General features: G+C 49.8%; 1 protein-coding gene across 9 annotated transcripts in view; it reads left to right on the top strand.

Moving 5' to 3' along the window:
• Window positions 1-21657, top strand: part of SLC8A1 (solute carrier family 8 member A1) — a 101142-nt gene that overhangs the window by 68899 nt on the left and 10586 nt on the right. For 3 of the 9 annotated variants that reach the window (XM_082756240.1, XM_082756246.1, XM_082756245.1), the window contains exons 3-7: window positions 17030-17136; window positions 19531-19551; window positions 20273-20290; window positions 20411-20425; window positions 20792-20860. In XM_082756240.1, the coding sequence (XP_082612366.1) occupies window positions 17030-17136; window positions 19531-19551; window positions 20273-20290; window positions 20411-20425; window positions 20792-20860 (230 nt within the window). Of the gene's footprint in view, window positions 1-17029; window positions 17137-17431; window positions 17536-19530; window positions 19552-20272; window positions 20291-20410; window positions 20426-20791; window positions 20861-21657 lie in introns of all 9 variants that reach the window. The other 6 variants (XM_082756242.1, XM_082756241.1, XM_082756243.1 and 3 more) reach the window with 6 other exon arrangements.

Genomic DNA, 21657 nt, shown 5'->3' with positions numbered 1-21657 from the left:
TCTGGAGTGCTAAGTCTTCTGCACGTGAGCTAATGAAATCCCGTGTGACTAGCGTTTGTGGTTTGCCACTGTTTGCAGAAGAAAATAATAGCGAGCTTAAATACCTATTAGTCACCCACAGCTCTGCATGTCTGCACCATGCATTTAGAGAGCAGATGCAATTTAGCCGGCCATGGGATTTTTTGAAAGAGTCTTTTAAATGTGCACTTGTGAAAAATCAGCGGTTAAGTACAGGAGATGTGATGCAGTTCGGCAGCTCTCGCCAGTTAAAAAGCCAGTGGCCAAAACCATTCCTAAAGTGCTTGCAGGCAGCAGGAATATTTCCTGGGTGAGTTCGGAACCCAGCTGAATACAAGCTCCAGGAAACAGATGCAAAATGCTGTGTGTAGTTTTATAGGGCTTTTTTTATTATTTTATTTTATTTTATTTTATTTTATTTTATTTTATTTTATTTTATTTTATTTTATTTTATTTTATTTTATTTTATTTTATTTTATTTTATTTTATTTTATTTTATTTTTTATTCTAGTTTTGTCTTGCTGGTCCAGGCAGGTTACTTAAAAACATGCCCAGTGTGCATGGATCTCCCACCTACCTCCCTGGTGTTGCTTCGTGATGCTTTGCAGGTGAAGGCATCTCCCTCTGAGCTAGGGAGCACATTCTTCTGCATGCAAGGGGAGGCAGAAGGGAGAGAGATAGGACATGAGGACAGGTACCTCCTCGTGCTCCTCGTCCTTGTCTGAAGCACCAGTGTGGTATGCAGGAGCTTTGGGGTTGGGGTGTATTGAAAACTGGGGTGAGGCTGATTTCACCGGGCTGGTCCCACATAGCACTGGCCTGCAGGGCAAAGGATGCCCTTGTTGCTGAGATCTAGGGAAAGCTGCAACTAATGGGTATCGATCAGAGGAGGAAAGACATCTGTGGGCACAAATTTATGCGCAATCTTGAAAGAAGTATGTTCCCTAAACGGGGAACAGCGTGAATAATTAGGCTTTGAGACAAATGCTAATCAGCATTACATTTTGCCTCTGAGTCTCCAGACAGAGTATTTAATCTCTGGAATTAAATATTTCCCTGGTGAGAAGTTAGACAACTCCAAGAGACTCCTGTTTGAAAAATTAAGCCCGGTGTACATTGCTTTTAGATCTCCCCGATTGTGCAGAGTTCAGTCTGTCCAGAAGCTGGCCAGCCTCTGAACATTCTGAACTTTATGTCTCCGAGCAAGACATAAAAACATTAATTCCTCCCCATTTTTATTGAGACACCAACAGAGAAACATTTATTAATCAAAGGCGACCCAAGACTGCTTGCAATCAGATGTAAAGGCACAGCATTTTCCATACAAGAGCTGTGACACAAACATCTTCTTGAGGTGAAATATTTTATTAAAGATTAAAGCTCAGATATTTATTACCTAGAAAAATACCTCCCACAGGTTGCATCTCTGTTCCTTTTTTTTTCTTCCTTTTTTTTTTTTCCTTTCTTTTTTTTCCTTTTGTAGTCCCTGGGGTTCCTTGGCATTAAGTACAGGAGCTGAGCCATAGGAAAAGGATGGATTTAGGGAGACACGAATTGAACCTTTGACAACTGTAGGCTCAGGCAGTTGAGGAATCAATAACTGGTATCCATCCCAGCTTTTGTTCTCAGTGGTGATGTCTGTTTTAAAGCAGTCTCAGATGGATTAAACTTATATTATATTGTCTGGGCTTGCTTTTGGGAGTCTCAGAAATGTCTTAGATGATCTGCATGCACACACATCTATATGGGGACATACATGAGCACCCTGAGCTAGCTTTGGGGTTGGGTTTGAGGAGGGCATGGACCCTGCCCACCTAAACCCTCTACAACAGTGCATTTGTGATCAGACTTCAAGAGAGTGTGTATGCACTTTCCAAACCCCATCGGCCCAGATAGGTGTAGAAATGTATGTGTTAGTGGAGAAATATCATCTGAATGAAGCCTCTGCTTCACAAAGAAGCAAGAAGGAAAATTTTGCATTGTTAATTTAAAAAAAAAAAAAAAGAAAGAATGGGGGAAAAAAAATGCGTAAGGCAGGAAGAGAGGTATTTGTTCCTCTTAGGAATAAGAGTTCTGGTGTTACGGTACTTATTTTGGAAATTTCATGACAGTGATTTCATCCTTTGTAGCCACTTGTGGCTCAGTACATTTTTACCATGGTTGCCAAGTAACAATCACTAAGCGTTTTTGTGTGTCGATCAGCAAAGGAGAGTGGAGGGAAGGGATAAAATCTATTTTCAGAGGCATAATCACTGGTGGCTTTTTGTAGGTTAACGGTTAAGTTTGCGCAGCAGTGACAGTATTTGGTTGAAGGCCTTGGGATTTACAAACAGGAAAACAAAGCAAAGAGACTAAAGAGGGTTTTTGATTATTGTTATTACTCTTTCTGAACGGAGTGGCTTATAAGCGATTAAGCAGGCATTAACTTAGCTGGACATCAGGTCCCACGCGCAACAGGCGTATGATAATCCCTCCTTGAGCCCCAGGTTTCGCTGTGCCAAACCTCCCGGCACCCAACTTCAGCCCCATTTCACTCACAGGGGTGCTGACAGCAGGTACAAGTGGAGAAGAGGCTTCCCTCACTGCAAAAAAGTATTAAAATTGTAAGGGAAATATGGGGAAAAGGAGAGAGATCTGGTGAAAAGTCACTCCGTGAGTTCTCCCAGCATGGCAGAAGCAGCTTGAAGCATAAAAATCCTCCAGGGCACCTCAAGGTCACCCACATCTTTCTGAAGGTGTCATGCCATGGATGGAGTTGCCGAGTCTTTCTGCAATTAGCTGGTGGAACTGAACCCCGTCTGCTTGGAAAAACTGCAACGAGCGGTGTGACACCTGTGGGAGTCCCACAGTTCGCCCTTGTCGTGGGGAAAGGCATTTGGATTTCATGGTTTTGGCCAGAAGGCCGAATAGCTTTGTGATCTGCTGGGCTCTTGGACTGGTGTGTGTTTAAACGGGGAGATAAGGACACCTTGATTTAGGCTACCAATCCCACCCTGAGATATTCTGTCCCTCAGCTGAGCCGGGGACAGAACTGAGCCTCACTGGTGGCCACAGTTCTCAGCCAGGCAACACCAGCCGTGTCCACACCAGGGGATGTGGGCTGTGCTATGGCTCATCAGCAAATTAAAGCAGGCAGCTTCCTGGAAACTGCGATGGAGATAAGGCTTAACGCTCGCATCTGCACAACCAGGCCGAATCTGGGTTCCGGGAAATACTGACCTTTAATAAGTGTTCATCTCTCACCTTCTGACTGAAAAGATAAAGAAGAAATCCCCAGTGAATTGCAGAATAATGTTTCTCCTTCTTCGTATAAAATCCAGTGGTTAGAAAGGAGCGGCTCTTTGGCAGGATTTCTAGCTCACATTCAAGGGATTTGAGGTGGGGGGGTTGAGTGTGGTTCCTTTTTTTACAAAAAAAAAAAAAAAAAAAAAAAAAGAGAGAGAAAAAAAAAAAGAAAAGAAAAGAAATGACTTCCAGATCAAAACTTAATCATCCTCTTCTGATGGCCAGAGATCTGGGAAACAATAGAGCCAGAGCACTAATAACCACCTTTGTGTTTAAGGACTCTGTCTTCCTTTGAGGACCACAAGTGGGGGGAAAAAACCCGTGACATATTTTCCAGAGCCTCGCCTGGCTGCTGTCACGGAGCAGGCGAGATAAGGAGACCTGAAGGATCTCCGTTTCGAAACATGAGCTCAGTGCTGGTTTTCACACCTCCGTATCAGCCAGGTTCTGCCTTCTCCATGCCTTGCCTATCTGGGAAGAGGTATGTGGCACTGCTGCCCTGGAGGTGTCGAGAGAAAGGCAGACGGGGCCATATCTGCTTGGCTTCCACCCAGTGGGACACAAGTTTTCCAGCAGATCTGGATGTCCTGACGCACAAGCAACCCTCCCTGTGCCACCATCTGGCTGGGACGTTTCAGCCCGCACCTACCAGTGCTGCTGCTCAGTCACATCCAACGTGGCTGAGCCGTTTCTGACACCTGGCCAGCTTGACTTCTTTCCCCTCTGAGTGATTTTTAGAGAATCACAGAATCAGAGAACGATCCAGGCTGGAAACGACCTTCAGGATCATCGAGTCCAACCATCAACCTGACCTACCAAGTCCCATCACTAAACCATGTCCCTCAGTGCCACATCCACACGTCATGGATCAAAATTCATCCCAAAGCAGGAGTGATGTGGAAAGGGGTGAAAGACCAGCACCATGGGCATATTGGAGACCACTTGTGTCGAACCAGTTTCTGAGTCAAACCACGCTGTAAGGGCTCGCAAGCAGAGGGTGCTGGGCAGCCCATGGTCAGGCTATTTTTTGGAGATAAAAATAGCAGCAGAGTGGAGTAAGCCCATGGTTAATCTGGGTCTGTAAGGGCCAGGCATCCAAATCCAGTTCCGTACTTTCATTAAAAAGGCCGCATTATTTACAGAGCTGCCGAACTGGCCAGTTGCCCACTGGGGTGACACCGGCCACCGGGCACTGGGCCAGTTTGACTGGGTGACTTCAGTATCCTCCTTCAAAGGCTGCACTGAGATTGTTGGCCTAACTCGTCCTCCTGAGACCTCACACGGTGGGTCACGAGCGGAGCTGGGATTTCTCTGCTGAATGTCTCAGCCTCAGGATCACGAACGTCCACTTCTGTCTTACAGAAGCTCAGACACAGCGGGCTTCCCCGGGAGTTTCCTCGGTGGGTCAGAACCTCTCATCCTCTGTCTTGACCCAACAGCCAGCCTTTAAAAGGTGAATTAAACAGGTTTTGAGAGGTTTGGGGAGGAAAACCAGCCATTCTGCAAGAGCTGGCGTGAGCAGGGCCTGGTTTGCTATTCAGCTGTCTTGGTTTGCCCACACAGGACACCAGGCATGACCCTGCTGCAGAAAGAGCTGCACGTGGAGTTTGCACGTGGTTAAACACCAAAAAGCCCACTGGCAGGGTAAAATGATGGGTCAGGAGGAGAAGCTGCTGTTGAACTGCCTGTCACAGCTGTGACAGTTCATTCTTCACAGCGTCTGGCCTCCCCATGACCTGAACTGTGTCCTCTGCAGGCGTCTGTATCTCTGGTGACAGAGGGGGGCTGCTGAGAGCAAGCCCCTCGGTTTGGGCAGGTATGGGATGAGTCCTGTGCCTCAGTGCCTCCAGCTTCTGCTTGCAGGAATGACCTTGAAGATGCTGGTAGATCGTTGAAGTAAAAAAATTCATGGACAGCATGGAGAATCTTGCTTGGGTGGGTGGCACGGTGTCTTGGTGGCCCCAGGCTGGCAGCCTGGCTTGCCATGGCTATCTGAGCAGCAACGTTGCACCACTGCTGATGCTGTGGCTGGCTCCAAACTGTGAGTGAGGTTGCTTGGCTGGCCCACAGTCAGCTTATTAAAATGGTATTTTCCGCACATTTGTGCAGCGATTAGGGATGAAACGCAAATCACATGCAAATCGGTGCAAAGCTTTGCTGTGCACATTCAGCTCTGAAGTTGGGGACTTTTCTTTTCTGAGGCATTCAGGCTCTTTCCGTGCTCGTGTGGAGGAACAGGATGAACCTGCCTGAGATGCAAGCACGCAGCTGAACCCCAAAGCACAGAGAGGATGCTCTCTGCGAGGGCAAAATCCGCCTGGAAGCACACGCTGCCCAGCATCAGTTTGAGCTGCAGCGATACATGGAATCCAGCCCGTGCAAAGATCTTTGTTAAATAAACAGCTAGAAACCACACGAACAAGCCTTTCACAGAGCTTGCTTCCCAGCCTTGTTCCTCTTGTTTACCAGGGACTGTCTGGAGCCCAGTTTGTGAAATAGCCTGTCACACTGCAAATCAAAATGCCATCATGGTTGCTGGATATAGCAACAAAATATGTTTCCCTGAGTATCAGATCTGGAAAGAAGGTCTATAAACACAATGAAAGCAAGAAAACAAATTCCCAAACCCTTGCCACAAAGAATAATTGCGAATATATATGAATGTATATTTTTAACTTGGCTTCTGTTCCTCTTTGGCTTGCAGATCTGTAGCACTGTTTCAGCCTGAAACGCAGTGAGGCCATGTTTCCTCACTTCCAGGCAGCTTCATGGGGATGGCAGAGCCAAGACAAATAAATAAATAAGGGCTCGCAGAGTGAAATACTATATTTAATAAGGCTGACGAGTCCTCCTGAAACCCAGTTGTGAAAACTTTAAAAAGTGTCTGTTTCCTGTAGCTATCAACATGCTAGAAAAAAGGGAAGCCCTGTGGGCCAGTCAAATATTTCCCAATGGCTCCAGTGACTTTCGCAGCTGGTCTTGATTTGCCTGGATATTGCTAATTTTCCTAACACTCGTTACAGCCCTGGGATGGAAATCCTGTATCCCCTGAGACCGCCTGAAGGCAGTCAGGGCTGGAGCAGCCAGGCACTGCTGTGCCTGCATGGGCACTGCAATTCGGGCTGGGACCTCATCTGGATCAGCAGCCAAAGCCCTAAACCGAGGGGTGTGCACACGTCCAGCTTTGAGCATCGCCCTTTCCCGATGGAAAACCTCACTGAGCTTCTCCTTCTACTCCAGAGACAATCACTATCTGAGGGAGCAGCAGGCAGCAGGCAGGGAGCCGGCGCGAGCGCTCGGTGACAAAGCAGCCATCCCCAAATTACTCATCCCGATTAGCTCTTGGCTTGAGGAAACGAGGCTGAGTTCATGAATAATAGAGTGAATAACAGAGGCCTAATAAAGGACAAAATTCATGGTGGATATAGCTCCATCACGTCAGCAAACAGGTTTCCGCTGCTTGCGGCATCACCCTCTCAATGCGAGCCAGCATCGAGGCTGCAGCAGCTTTGCCTGCGTGCCTCTGGGCTCTGTGTATGTGTGTGTGTGTGTGTATGCAAGTGCCTATTAAATATACATGGCCCTGCTATTTGTGGGGCACCATATGTGTACCGGGGACATAACCCGGCTGGCTGGAGATTGGGTTTGTTCTCGGCTGCGCTGGCAGGGCCCCCTGCACATCAGTTGTCGCCCACTTGGAATAAATACACCTTGGGCATTTCTGCTTTCAGGCTCTCTGGAAGCCTGGAAGCATGCTTTTCTGAAGCCTGTCTGCTAGGTTTTGGACATGAAGCTGTTTATTTGAGGCATAGAAATGGAAAATCTCTTCTTCACAATTCACCCTGGAATTTTCCTGCAAAGATCAGTGAAAGCAATCATTAACATGGGGCATCATTTACAGCTCTGTGCAAAATAATCCTCCAGGCTCTCCAGCAGCTATCAATTGGAAAACAATAAGGACGATTACTAAGGATTCTTTTTATTTAAAAAAAAAAAGTGTTCTTCAATACATGCTGGGGCTGGAGGCTGCAGGCACGTGGCCAGAAACCCCAACCATGCTTGGGCCCTGCTGCAGTGATTGTGGTTAGGGCTTAAATTAACCTTAAACGCCTAAATAGCTTTATAAAGGTGATCTCCACTGAGAAAATAGAGCTGCAGGTGTGTGTGGCTATTAGAGGATCCCCACCTAGCAGTAACAAATAAACAGGTACACGGTCAGTCTGGGATCCTGATATTCAGTCAAAAAGCAGGTATCGAGATGAGGTAGTGTGAATTGGTGTGAATGCAAGTGCCATCACCAGCATGCCATCACTTCTGGTGCCAAAAGCAATTAAGGATAGCTTTGTTTCTCCCTGCCTGGGCCCCAGGCTTTACACTGGGAGGACTTTGGGCAGCCACCCCCTTAGCATCCCTCCTGCCCTCCTTCTACCCAGCAACTTCCAAACCATCCCTGTGGTTCCCACCTGGCCCAGGCTAGGTAGAAGCTCTCAAGGACACGCTTTAGGGGTGTTTCTGCCTTAAATACCTCTAGGTCTTCTTCTTTTAAACTGACCAGGTGTTTCCTGGGACCCAAAGGCAGCAGGCTCCTTCTGTAGCACCACTCCACCTGCAGCCACCCAGTGTGATGAGCCCTCTTCTGCCAGGGGCAGGCTGGAGCATGGTCCTACTCCAGGCTTTCACAGAGTTGAGCTCAGGATCAGGACAGCCAAAAAAAAAAAAAAAAATGAGTCAGAAAAGGAGAGCTGGTCACAGTCAGAGCTCCTCAGCAGCATCCAGGCACAGGGAAAGCCCTGCTGAGGGCACAGCATCTGCAACGTCAGGTTGGCACCGGGAGAGGATGGAGCGTTTCCAGAGCAGATGAAATCCTCCAAGACCTTGAGCTGCCAGTTCGAAGGAGCCTACGCATTTTGCAAGTTTTTTGAGTCTTAGAACTTGGTCTAATTTAAGCGAATTTTTATGGGATTGGCACATCCTAAGTGCTGGAGAGATCCTTCTGCTAAGTTTCATTCTCTGCAGCAAAGCATAAGGAAGAGAGAATTACTCAGCATGGTGTTTGGGGAAAAGAAGAAAAAAAAATCATGGGCAAGGCAGCATACTTTTTCCCTAAACCGAGTCTTTGGCGGATGAACCACTCAGCCAGATGGTGGGGGCTTCTTGTAACTCTCCCTGCAGTGGCCACCCCACCTGGAAAGTTTCCATCTCAATAGCTAAAGCCTGGCAAAGTTTCCGTGGAAAGTCCTGGGCAAGTTTAACGACAGGCGCTTCGACATGCTTTGCCTTTAATTCCAAGCCCTGAGGGCATCAGTAATCCAGATGAGCACGTGTAAGATACACGGATCAGCTGGAGAAACAGCATCTGGGAACTGTTCCCTTCCTGATGTCTGAGGCAGGGGATCGCGGCGGGATGGAAACCAACTCCTGGGCTCTGGTGTTTTTGTGTGGGAATCGCCGCTCCCACGTCATGTCGGCAGTTTCCAGCTGGAGCTGGGGGGTGTGATGTGGGGCTTGGAGGAGCCCTGCCTTCACACGAAGCGTGGTGGGCCTGTGGTTGGCACAGGAGCCAACCCAGCACGTGTGCCTCCACGGGGCTCCGCAGTAGGATTTTACATCCAGCATTTGATACGTCTATCAGCCCTCTGGGCATATGGATGGGGGCTGGAGGTGCAGAGATGGCCGTGAAGGGGAGGCTTTTTAGCAGCAGATGTAGCTGGATTTAACCTGCTCCCACAACGAGGCCTCCTCCGAGGGCCTCAACCAACAGGTCTCAGCTAATAGCACCGAATGATGCCTCCTGCTGCCACCATTGCTCTAAATGGCCCTGACACACAGCTGAGGCCTCTGTGGGCAAGGACTTTTCTCTATCACTGTTCTTAGCTGTTCCTTGCCACTTTCACCCAGGTGAAATGTGGATGTGTCCCCCCTGTAAGAGCCGCTGGCCGAGGTCAGAGCGCTCAAGTGCTTCCCCACGCTCACGTTCCTCTCGGCCACTCCGTTCCTCTTATTTTAGCTTTGTTTAAACAATCTCCTTGGTAACAGGAGGGAGAAGCAGAATTTTTTCGTCCTTCTCCTGGGGCTGGTTTCCTGCCTATCTCAGCACCGGGAGGAAGCACGAAAGCTCTCCTGAACAAACGTCCTCATTAGCAAACACATGTTTGCATCTGTGCTCCCACCACAGGTTTTAACCCTGTGCATCTTTGGGGATTTCAGGAGCCCCCAGTGTCTCTTTCAAAGGGTTTCTCTACCCAGAGTTTCAGTGGAGAGGGCTGTATTTCACAACTTAATTTATCTGGCAGCAAATCAACAGTGTGTCGGTCAGTGAGTGGTAAGTGAAATTGTCCACATGCCCCTGACCTCGAGTCCAAGAAGACCGTGAGGATCCTCTGCTCTTCTTGGGACAGTTTCAGAAAGGCCCCTGTGAGGAGATCAGCATCAATTCTTAGCAGCTCCCAAAGTCCTGAAAATGTTTAAAAAGGCTGGGAAGCGATGGCGTTGCGCGGCACCAGGGTGTAGCTCACCAGCTGGGTTCTGGTCTTAAGAAATGAGTATCCCTGACGCTTCGAGCCTGCACAACAGCAGCATACCATATGGTGGCATCCAGAGGCTTCATGTTTTTTGTAGCCAGGTAGCACCCTGATGCTGGTCCAGCACAGGTGACTTGCCCAAGAGAGGCTGGAGCAGGGGGACACTCTGCAGCCAGCCATTTAAATTGCTAAAATGCGAGCTTTGTGCTGGAACATCCCTTGACAGATGATTACTTACAACTTCTCCTAATAAAAGTTCAATGTGACACTTAGTGACAAGCTAATAAAAGATCAAAAGGCTCTTCCGTAGCTTAGGAGCCTATTAGCATCTGCAGGGCCGCAGCAGGGAGAGGAGGCAGGGTGTGTGCTGTGTGCTGCACTTGCAGATACAGATCACATCTGCACACACGTGCACACACGACTGGTCAAGGCAGATGTTGTTTTGCTTGGCACTTTGACTGCAGTTTGCATGTGTGCACACGTGTTTTGGTAAGTGTGAAGCATTGTCAGGAGCAGCAGAGCACGCCGGTGTGAGCAGCACAGCAGAAAACGTTTCGGCTACAGGCACTTTCTGAGTCTCAAAGCAGTCACTTGATCCCTAGACAAAAGATGATAAAAGTAGTGATGGTGAAGTGCTTTTTTCTGTGGAGGCTCTGATCCTATATTTGGGTCTCCATTCCAAGATTTTGGGGGAGTCTCTCTACCTCCCATCTTGAAAAAAAGGGGCTGATTTTTGGGGCTGGCCACCAGATGCATCTCTCTGACTCAGTGCAGAGGTAAAATGAGGCAGGATACTGCTCCTGAAAGGCAGCTTGCACATTCAGTACGGATGTTTTTCCTCTGAATTTCTGCAGCATGCCCTCTGCTGTCACTGAGCATCCCTGCGTCCTCCCAGCAATTCTTTTCCCATATAGAGGGAAGGGCAGGGCGCAGCCAAGACCCCAATTGTAGCATTTTCCTGAACAAGGGAGAGCCTCCCTTGATCTGAAACCAATGCCAGGGGAGATTGAAATGTGTCTTCCTTTGGGAGGCACTGGAGCAGCTGATGCCATTGCACAGCAGACGTATTCTGGGCTTCCTTCAACCCTGATTCCTGAAGCTGAAGGCACACTGCTAGGTTTCACATGCTGTCCTCTGTTTTGTTTACTCAGCTTAAACTCAGCAAAGTTTGCTAAATAATTTACAAGGCTGCAGAAACGTCCCCTCTGCTGGCAGTAGCTTATTGCAATTCATTTTGGGAAGTGCCAAAGCCGTTTCAATAAGAGTGATGTGTTCTGTTTGAGGAGCATTGTCATGGCAACTATGTCAGGTGCACACAGAGAAGGGCAACTCGTACTTATTGGAAAGGTTGGAGCAATTATTCTCATAAAAGGGAACCTGTCTGTGAAGAAAAGCCATGTGCGTACTTGGGTGCGTGGAGAAGTGGGAAGCAATTGTATGAGTTTCCAGTTGTTTTCCCTTGGGGAAGATGTGTATGAGAACAACCAAGTAGATGGGCAGAGGAAGAGCAGAAATACCAGATTTTGGCTCCAGACTCTGCAGCTTCTTCATAATGGCATTTGCAAGGGTTTATATGCAGGAAGGGTCTTAGGCTGGGAAGAATCCCGGGCACTAAACCCCTTGCTTGCAGCACAGGCTGAATTTTTTGGGACTAACGGCAGTTTTGTGTGAAGCCACGGGATGAGTTATTTCTACTCTGTCAGCTTTCCCAGGCGCCTTAAGCAATTGCTGCTGGGGTGGTTTTGATCAAATTCACATCAAATGTGTTTTCCTTCCTAGCCGTCACTTGCATTGCACTGTTTATGCATGTTGTCCTTGGAGATCCAGACACTGATCTAGACTTAGTGACTCCTGTGTGATCCCTCCCTGCGATCCTGCCTCCAGCAGGCACTCGGTGAGCTTTCAGTGGTGGGTCACCACACCTGGATGTGCAGGGCAATGGGACTGGGAGAGAACAGCAAACACTGGTTTGTCCTGGTGTTACCATATCCAGAGCCAAGAGTCGGTCACACCTTCAGCTGTCCTGGCAAGGGGAAACTTTTAAGCATGACGAAGGGCTCAGGTCCTGTTTTGGGGCACTTCATGCATTTTTTGGCCAGCCAGCCCTTTGTGCAGTGTGACATTGGCAGATGAGTGAAGGCATGGATTAACCAGAGTGCAAAATTCACACTCAGCTCAGAGCAAACATCAGGGATTCCCCAGAAAAGCAGCATCTCTGGTCTGACAAATACTGCCCAACACAGCCTTCGTAAGGAGAGCGTCAAGCAGCATTCAGTCTAGCATTTGCAATATCTTACCTGGTGATTGTTGCTCCTCAGAAGTCTTTTCTGAGGCACTGAGCATCAGCTGTGCCTGTCATCTCCCAGCTATTCAAGCAGCAACAGCCCTCAGTCCTGCTGCCTCTGCAAACCACCTCCCACATCTTGCTTCTCCACAAGGCCAAGGAGGAGAGTGCTGGATAGACGAGGCTTTTCCAGGGCTCTCCTGGTAGCGATGCTCTGAAGCAAGACAAAGTTATGTATTTGAGCCGTGTGTTGTCATTTAAACTTAATGCATCCTGAGGCCAGAGGAGCAGTTGTTTCATGCTGCCACGGAGATGACAGCACGGCCCTGTGCTCTCACAGAGATTGATTCAGCAAGACTGATTTCTCTGAAAAAGAAGGAGAGGGCAACCAAGAAAATAAAAGCGACCAAGTTAATTTTGGCTCCAGTGGTGGAGAGAGAAGGACAATTTCCCCTCCCTTCCCAGTTTGCAGTGCCCAGGCTGGTGTGCTCAACATTTTGGCAGGCATTGGGCTGTGCAGCCCCATTCAGATTTGGGCTGCTGGGCCAGCAAACTGAGCTGCCGCATCAAATCTGCTTACGTTTACCCTTCCGAAAGCATGTGTCAGGCTTAGCTTCAGGCAGGTTTTCCTTTGCCCTCCATGTCATGTTGGCAGCATGCTTTAGGCGAAATTTTCATCAAGCACAGACATTTCACGTCAGCAAGCTTGGGATATGCAAAGGGCCCTTTATGGGTGATTCACGGGGCATCTTACAAGCACGGGACCCCATCGGCACGGGGTTAAGGATGGCCAACACCACGGTCTCTCCTCTCACTCCCATTTCCATTTGACCATCATGTCCAGCCCATGGTGTCAGTAGTGCCAATTTATTCTCTACAGTGGACTAATTAACCAACTGCAAGGAAGTACATGTCACTCTGACAACTACCTGCAAACTTTGCACACCGATGCTCCTATTTGCTAGAGCCAAGTCTGTACCAAGCCAGAAACCTTCTCTGGTTCCCACAGCTCAGCCACTGTCTGTGTTGGGGAGGTTTGGTCTGCCCTTCTGCTTGTGCTTGGGGGTGTTGGGATATCTTCCCCTGTCTTTTATTGGATTTTAATGGTTATGCATCCGGAGAAGAGGCTGAATCTGAGCTCTCTGAGTCGCAGGGTCAACCAGAAGACATTTTATGGCCTTTATGCATCCTGAACTGCTGGCTGGGAGCTGGAAGTGAAATGAGATGCCCCCAGAGAAGGCATCTCCAGCCTGTTGGCATGAGTGGAGCCAAGACTGGGCCCCATGACCAGTGTCTTTCCACCTAGGCCCATTGCCTGCTACAGCTGCCATCCCCATACCCTTGGCTGGTAAAGGCCTCCAGAGAGCGTAGGCTGGGGCAGAAATCTTAATGAACCCTCTCCTCTCTCAGAGCCCGCTGTTTAACAGATAAAACTGTGCGTGACAAGGTCGTTTGCACAATCTAGCCCACGTTTGAGCATTTTCTGTCCCCGAGGAGGGAGTGACCCTGTGCTGGCAGGGCAGGCATCGCGTTGCCCTCCCGCTCGTCCCCCTGCCAGGCGCACGTCACCTGCAGCCGGGATGAGGGCTCCCAGCGCTGTCACCTCCCTGCTATCAGGTGCAATTTTCTTGTCAACTGGTCTAAGAAAAACCTCGTCTCCTCCTTTTCCTTCCCAGCAACAAGACAACTTCCCTCCTCGAGTAGCTGTCAGAAATTTGAGCAATGAAGCTGCTAAGTGCATAAAAGCACTCCCCGGTGCCCGGGTCTGAGGAGCTGCGTGCTGCAGAGGCAGGCACAGGGGAGCAGCTAGGGGTTTTTTGGCATCTCTAGGAGAAGGAACAGGGCTTTCAGTGGAAGTCGGATGGGTGACAAGCTGCATAAGAGCATTATTCCCTGAACTGATTCAGGAATAAATGTTTGTCTGTCCCGGCAGTGAGAGCATGCTATGGGCAAGCAACTCACTGACTGCTGTAGCAGCTGGTTGTGTGTTTAGAGATGTTCATTTTTGTGGCCCACTGGGCACGCCTTCGCTAGCTGCATGCAGGACTTGGTTATTTCAGCCCCAGCTCCTGTGTGATCTGGGCACAGCGATGAAAACCACCTTTCAAAAAATGCCTGGGTAGGTTGCCACCAGTCGCTCCTGGTGCTTCCTGAGCCTGCAAGAGAGCAAAGTCTGGCTGAGGTATCTCTTGCCCTTCCCAGGGATGTGTTCAGAAAGCGTGGGTGGGCTGGCATGCTTGTACCAGGTACACATCACCCCACGAGACCAGCAATTTGCTGCCCGTGACACCGAGCTGGCGTTAGCAAGCACGTTGCTCTCCCTGGCACCTGGGATACTGCAAATGCCAGAAGTTTACCCAAGTTCAGAGTGAAACGTGAGAAACCTGCAGAGCATGGCTAAATACATAGAAACCTGGGCTGGCTGGAAACCCTGAGACACGGATATCTGGGGGCTGGGAATGCTTCAGTTGGAAATACTGTCTGTATGCTCGTCCTGCTCATACATCCTCCTACGGGCAGGTGCTCTTGGCACTGGTCAGAAACTGTGCCGGGTGGCCCTTGGGCATGGTGGCTGTTCCCTCATTGCACCATCCTTGGAGCATCGCCCACGAAAGGGATTTCTCCATGGGTTCGAGAAACCAAAGGTTGTGTGGGGATGCTCTGCTGAAAGGTCTTTACACTGTGAGTGAAATGGTGTAGTTTGAAACGAAGACTATAACCCCGATGAAGAGCGTGGGTCTTGGAGCAAGGGCAGGAATTTGTACGCCGTGTTCAGGAAGATCCCCTTCTTTCCCTTGCTGCTGGGTGTCGGTGAGAGGAAAAGAGCTGGAGCTGCAATTCTGCAAGATTTGTTTTATTCTTTGATTGCTGGTACATGGAAATGAGCTGAAACTCATTCCCTCAGCGATTGCCTTGGCTACGGACTCGGGGACGAGCAGTTTCTGGTAGAGAAATGCAGACAGTTGGCTGCTTTCTCCTTGGCAACACTTTGCCCAACTTTTTGTCAGTGTGAGCACATGGGGGGAAGGGGGTGCCTGGAGCCAGGTGGTTCCCATGGGTGGTTGGCAGCTCTGAGTGGAGCCACCAAGCACATTCCCCCAGTATTTCATCCTCCCTGCCTGGACACAGGCAGGAGGAAAGTCCACGCACTAAATGCCCCTGACACATCATGGCACCAGCTGGGCTGATGCCAGTGCTTTCTTTTACCAGCAAGAATGCATTGCTGCTCACAGCAATGGTCCCATATGACTAAATCAGAGCACAAAGCTGGGTAAGGCAATAGTTTGTCTCCCGCTAAGGACCCAAGACCTCTGCTGGTTTTTGAGGGAGTCTTGCTGTGCAGTGGGGGCGTTTCAGGGTGCTCTACAGGACCCAGCAGGAAAAAGGCAGTGCCACGGAGATCAGGCGTGCTCTAAGAATAAGCTGTGTTATTTCCACGCGCTTGTTTCTCAGGCAGATGTGGTCTCCAACACCATCAGAAGGAAATCCTTTTCTCTGGGATTGCAGCATCATCCCAGGGACTCATTTGCCTCAGCAATTTTTGCTGATTGGGAATTCATCTTGGAGAGCAGACTCGCTGGTTTTTCCTCCCACCCTTTGTCCCAGCAGCCTTGTTACAGCAAAAAACAGCAGTGCTCCTGTCTACCCAACACAGAGCACTCACTCGCACCCTGGGAAGACCACCTGGAAAGCTGCATTACAGCAGCACCTGCTGGCAGGGGCACTTTCAGTCCTGCGACCCCATTGTTCTGGTCCTGTTTGTGTTGAGTCTGAGCATCGGGAGCTGCTTTTTGTATTTTATGGGCACCCAGGGTTCTTCTTGTAAGAGAGGATTATTGTGCGGAGCTTATAAATGCCGCACACAGAAAGCCAGAGCACGCCCATAGGCAGTTTGCATCTCGATTCCTCTGCTGCCCTCAGTATTGCTGAACGCAGCTTTTTTAATTAATTTTCCTGAGAAGGGCTTTTTTTTCATACGTGGAGGGGACGCACGGGATGCAATTTAATGGGATTTGTCAGGAAAATTATTGATTTGGTTAGTAATATTTTTGAAATCGTGCCATTCTGTTAATACTGCCGGGCCCTCGGATAGCTTGGCTGTGAGCATTTTTGCATCCTTCATTAGTTTTTTAATACACAATAATTTCACCTAACTCATCAATGCAAAGCAAGATCGGCTGCGCGCTCGGTACCTATTTTTCCTTCGTACAAACCCGTTGCAGCAATAATTACCAACCGAAGAAATTATTACAGATATTCATTATAAAATACAATTACACCGAGCCGCGCTGTATTGTTACACTCTTCACAGCCATCACTCGCTCTTGAGTAAACGGTTTCATTATGAGCATGAAGGGCAAACTTAATACACCTCTGACTCATAGCGAACGGCACAAGGAATCATCCTGGCTGTTCCTCCGAGTGCTTGGCGGTGTTTGCTCCGAGTGAGAGTAAAATGTCGCCTCTGCTGCCAAATACTTGTCAGGGCACAGAGGGGCTTTGCCACGCAGCGTGCCGAGGAGCTGGGGATGGGACCGCAGCATCCCTTGCCAGTCGGAGCCCGTGAAGCCCATAGGGAGCAGCCGAGGGTTGTGTTGTGTGTGGATGTGCGGTGTCGGGATGAGGCAGAGCCCCCGGCAGGGGCTGGGTTAAGCGGGAGCAAGTCGTCGAGGGGCTGCGTTGCACCCTGGGTTTTGGGAGGCACCCTGACCCCACAGACTGTGCTCGTTGTCTCGGCCTCTCGGCTCCTGCCCTTTGCTTTCGGCTGTGCTGCCCCTCTGGCTGTGCCACCGAACCCACTGTTTTCTCTCCGCAGCCACCTCCTCCTGGCGTTTCCACCCTCCTCCTCCTCCTCTCCCTGTCTCCCTCCTCCCTCTTCCCCCCTTACTCTTGAATCTCTATTTCTTCTTCTCTGTTCCAGCAAAACGATATCAATCAAGGTGATAGATGATGAGGAGTATGAGAAAAACAAGACCTTCTACCTAGAGATCGGGGAGCCCCGGCTGGTGGAGATGAGTGAGAAGAAAGGTGGGGGACGTGCTCCGGGGCTGAGCCCAGCCTGTGTGTCCCTGTCTGGCTCACTCATGCCTGGCACCTGCAACACCGAGCTCACATCCCCAGCGCCTGCGGGAAAAGGCAGGAGCAGGGGCCCCCCAAAAACCCCAGGCTGGCTGGTGGGGATGCTCCTGCCCTTCCCCGTCCGCCACAGGGCGATGTGCAGCCGCTTCCCTTCCTCCCCGACCATCTCGGCACCACGGCGGACGTGAACTGCATGCGCGTGCGATGCCAATCATGTGTTTGCCTTTGTCTTGTGTTCCCACAGGAAATTCATTACCCTTAGAATACTTGACCGTGAGGAGTATGAGAAAGAGTGCAGTTTCTTCCTTGTGCTTGGGGACCCGGTGTGGCTACGACGAGGAGTGAAAGGTGTGAGAGTAACACCAGACCAGCTCTCGAGACGCTGCCGTCCGCTTTTCTCTGTGTCTCCCTACTCTCACACTCCTTTCTCCTCGCGCTCTGGCTCCCGGCCGTTTTGCCCTCCCTCCTTCGAAGCTTGGCCCCTTGCAGCTTTTTGCTCTGTTTTTCTTTTCTCTTTTGTTTCGGGGGCACCCCGTCTCGCTCACGAGGGCCCCCCTGGAAGACCCAGGCAGGGAATGATGAGCATCACCATCTCCTAGGGATGTTTTCAGCACACTGGCCTGCCACACCGCAGTCGCAGCTTCATTCAATCTCGTAGAAAATTCGGTCTCCAGAAGCAAGTGACACTGCATCATTTTTATCAGAAGATAAAATAGCCTCTGCTTGAAGTAAAATGCCTGGCCAGAGCAGTAATTTTAGCCTTTCTTATGCTGGCACTAGGGTCTGGAAATAGCTGAGAAGCACGGCACAAGCAGGTAATGCCGTAAGATGCAATCAATCCAGGAGAAATCAGGTTACACTCAAATAAAGTTTCATGGCTCTGCACTGGATAATAGCTTCTCATAGGAATAATAAAAACAATTTCCTCTTTCATCACATAAAATAAAAACATTTCTAAACTAACTGAAAGCCTTCCCAAAAAGGCACGGCTCACTTAGTTTTCCAACAGGTTTTTTTTGTTGTGTGTTTTTTTTTTTTTTTTTTTTTCCCCAGGAAATTAACTAAAAATTAATGGCAACAGCTAATCCTGTGCCCTATTGGTGGCCGAGCAAGAAGCGGTTTTAGAGCTACTTAAGATAATTAGTTGCCCTACAACGGCCCCTTATTAAAGCCTTTGTAACAAATTGGTAGCAACATTTGTTCTGGCTTTCTCATTTCTGGGACAAAAGCTCTCCCTTCAGCAGACATGGGGCTGGCACATACTACTTGTGCAGGGCCAAGAGGGTCCCCAGCAGTCCCCATGCTGAGCAGGGAGGTGCCACTGCATTTCAGCCTCAAATCACATCCAGCAGCAATGCCACATTCCCCTTCAGAACAGGTGTCATGCAGGTCAGCTGCACCTTCCCCTCTGTCAGGTTTCCTGGTGGTTTTTGTGACTTGCTGGGTTATATGAATAGTTAGCAGGAGCCAGGCTTTTTTTTTTTTAAAAAAAAAAAAAAAAAAAGTTTCTCACCCTCCTGGTCACAAAGATAATTTAGAAAACCTGAGGGATGTTCAGCTTTGCAAACTCAGTAGCTGGAAGGCAAGTCAAGATTTTAAAGGATGCTATTTCTGCCTTGACCGTGCTGGGGTTTTTTGTGTGTTCGCCTTTTTTTTTTTTTTTTTTAGTTAGGTTTTTGTGCTTGGTTTTTCACAAGAGGCTGTGAAGTGGGGTGGGCTGTGTGCTCGGTACCCTGCACATGGGAGCATCCCTGAAACGTCACCCTTGGGCCACACAGCCAAGGTGAGGTCCGTGCCTCAGGGGCCAGAGACCCACCATGCACCAAGGGAGAGCCTTTTTCTTTTGTTTCAGACACCTAAAATGCTGAGTGACCAGATCCCCAAGCCAAACCTTGCTCCAGAATTTTCTTCTCTCATTCCATGTCAGAAGTGCAGCCTTCAAGTGTAGTTATTGCTCCCCAAAAGGCAGCTGGAGGAGGTCAAAGCCAGTAGCCACTGCACGTGGGACGTATTGTGTCCTCCCCCGAGGCAGAACTGCCCCCGAGACCAATGGAAGATCTTGCACATATGATTCGAAGGGGAAAAATGAATTTTTGGAGTGTGCCTTTTAACTCATATCCACCCCATGTTTGCAATCATTTTTATTTTAAATCTGCAGTCCCATGAAATGTTTCTGTTCCTTTATTTTTAGTGCATCACTCTCAACACTAATGGTATCCTGCAGCTTTACAGATCTGAAATCTCTGCCCTGGGATCTGGAGTCTTTCTGTGGATATCCCTTTTGATTTCATTATTCATTTACTTTTCTTCTTCTGTGTTTGTCTCTGTCTGTCTCCTTCACAGCCCTGTTGTTGAATGAGCTTGGTAAGCGCGCATTCCTTTTTCTTTTCCATTTTTCCAGTTTGTCTACATATTTTTGGAAGACGATTGATTTTGTTTGACATTTTTCTTTGCTCACAATGTTCTCTTTTAGGGCGGTCAGCACTATTTAAGTAAGATCAGGTACCTGATGCCCCAACAGCCCTCGGATTAAAACCCCAAACTCATTACCTCTCATTAACGAGAAGTAACCCGCCATGGCGAGGAGCATTTTTTTGGGAGTGGTGTTGTTACAGCCGTAGCAAACCCACCGACATGCCGGGTTACAAAACCATGCTGTGCAGATTAACCCATCACCTCTTATGCTGGCATGGCGAAAAGAGGACAGGATAGTGACTTAGAGGTGGGACAGATGGCCAACCCAACCAGAAGAGGTGGTGCAAATGGTGCCTCCAGCATCTACAGCCAAACCCAGCCTCTGTGTTTTCAGGCCGGGGAGGGAAGCAGAATACCCTCAGCCTCCAGGTGGGCTCTGCAGCCTATGTTAGGTGCTGGGGGGTGGCTGATGTGGCTTGAAGAGCTCACATTTGGGCAGGGTGTCCCCACATCATCCCTAGGGTGCAGGTCAGGGACCAGCCCCCAGTCCCACATGGGGCAGGCAAGGACTTCCATGTCCCTGGGGGCTGCGGGGGGCTGCTGTGATGATGCTAACCCTCTCTTTCTCTCTTTCTCTTTCTCTTTTTCTCTCATTTTTGGTTTCATCTAGGTGGCTTCACCATCACAGGTATGGACCTCTGCTATCCCCCTGCCCACCCCCACCACCCCTTCTCCTCTTAACGGCTGTGTGCTCATCCTGCTCTTTCCTCTCTCTCGGTTTCCTCTTTGCTTTTGTTCCGCCCTGGAGGGAAACTCTGGAAGGGTAAGCAGGCGGCAGGGCCGCCCTCGCTGACACCGCGTCCTCTCACAGCACGCCCAGCCTGCTGCACACCCGTCATGGCCACTGCCCTCGGCGGGGCATGGCGGCCATGACACGGCCTGACGGGATGCAGAGCAGCCCCTCAGGAGCACTGCAAACGATCCTTGAGGCTGACGAGGTTCTGGCCGCGTGGCCGGACCCTTTGAGCAGCTCCCTGTGGTGGTGACAACTCTTCAGGCAGGGGGGCAGCCGGGCGGGAGCCACGCTAACCCCGTGTGCAGTAGGATGTAGAGTTTACTAATGGCACAATGAGGGTGTGCATGGGGTGTGCGGTGCCTCCTGCTGATCTCCTGCTGGTCGCTCTGATAGGAAAACCCATCTTCAGGAAGGTCCAGGCTAGAGAGCGTCCTCTTCCCCGCACCGTGGTCACCATCCGAGGTACCTGCAGCGTGGCACCCATGGGCTGTGGCGGTCTAACACGGACTGACCAGCGTGTTTACCTACTGACCCGGGCAAATTAACTCCTCTCTCCAGCAAACCCAGCCCCTCTCAACCCCAATGGTCTTCTGCTCATCCCCAAGGGTGGGCTGTCACACCAAGAGAGGGTGACAAAATGTCCCCCCGCCCTGAGGTTGCACATACATTGGTGGAAGTGCAGAGCAGCTCCATGGCTCTTGTAGTCCTACTGTTGCCTCCTCTCTCAGGGTTTGGGGCCAAGCCATGCCCTGGGGACAGCTCCTCACACAATGCTGGCCATGCTTTTTCCTCCAGCCCCATGCTCTCCAGCTGCCAGCCCGCTCCCCAAAAGGTAAAGCCCTGCTCAGGAAGGTCTCATCCCTTCCTCAGCCCTGGGGCTGCTGACAGCTCTCTCTGCTTGTAATGGGGTGATGGAAATGTTCTAACCACACCTGGCTGCAGAACTGGAGGGCTGGGAATTGGAGCAGCCTTAGTGGTGATCTGTTCCCCCCAGCAACCCTCTGGTAGAGGCAGCAGATACCAGGGATACTCCCCAGCCCTGAAGGTGAATTAGACTCTTCCTGAGGTTGGACAAGCTGCAGACCTCTTTTGCCAGCATTCCCCAGCAAAACCACCTTGTCTATCGCTCCATGACCTCCTTCTTCTTCTCCTCTGCTCTGTCGCTCATGCTCCTGCCTGGAGGCTTCCTGACCTCCCCCTCCGATGGGAAGCCAACTCCAGAGAGTGACCGGCCGGACCTGGCTCACAGGTGGGCTCTT

The sequence above is a fragment of the Aythya marila genome (assembly GCF_965140915.1).
Source record: "Aythya marila genome assembly, chromosome: 3".
In the NCBI taxonomy this organism is placed as follows: Eukaryota; Metazoa; Chordata; class Aves; order Anseriformes; family Anatidae; genus Aythya; species Aythya marila.
Note: the sequence above shows the minus strand (reverse complement) of the source record. Positions and strands in the feature narration are given on the sequence as shown.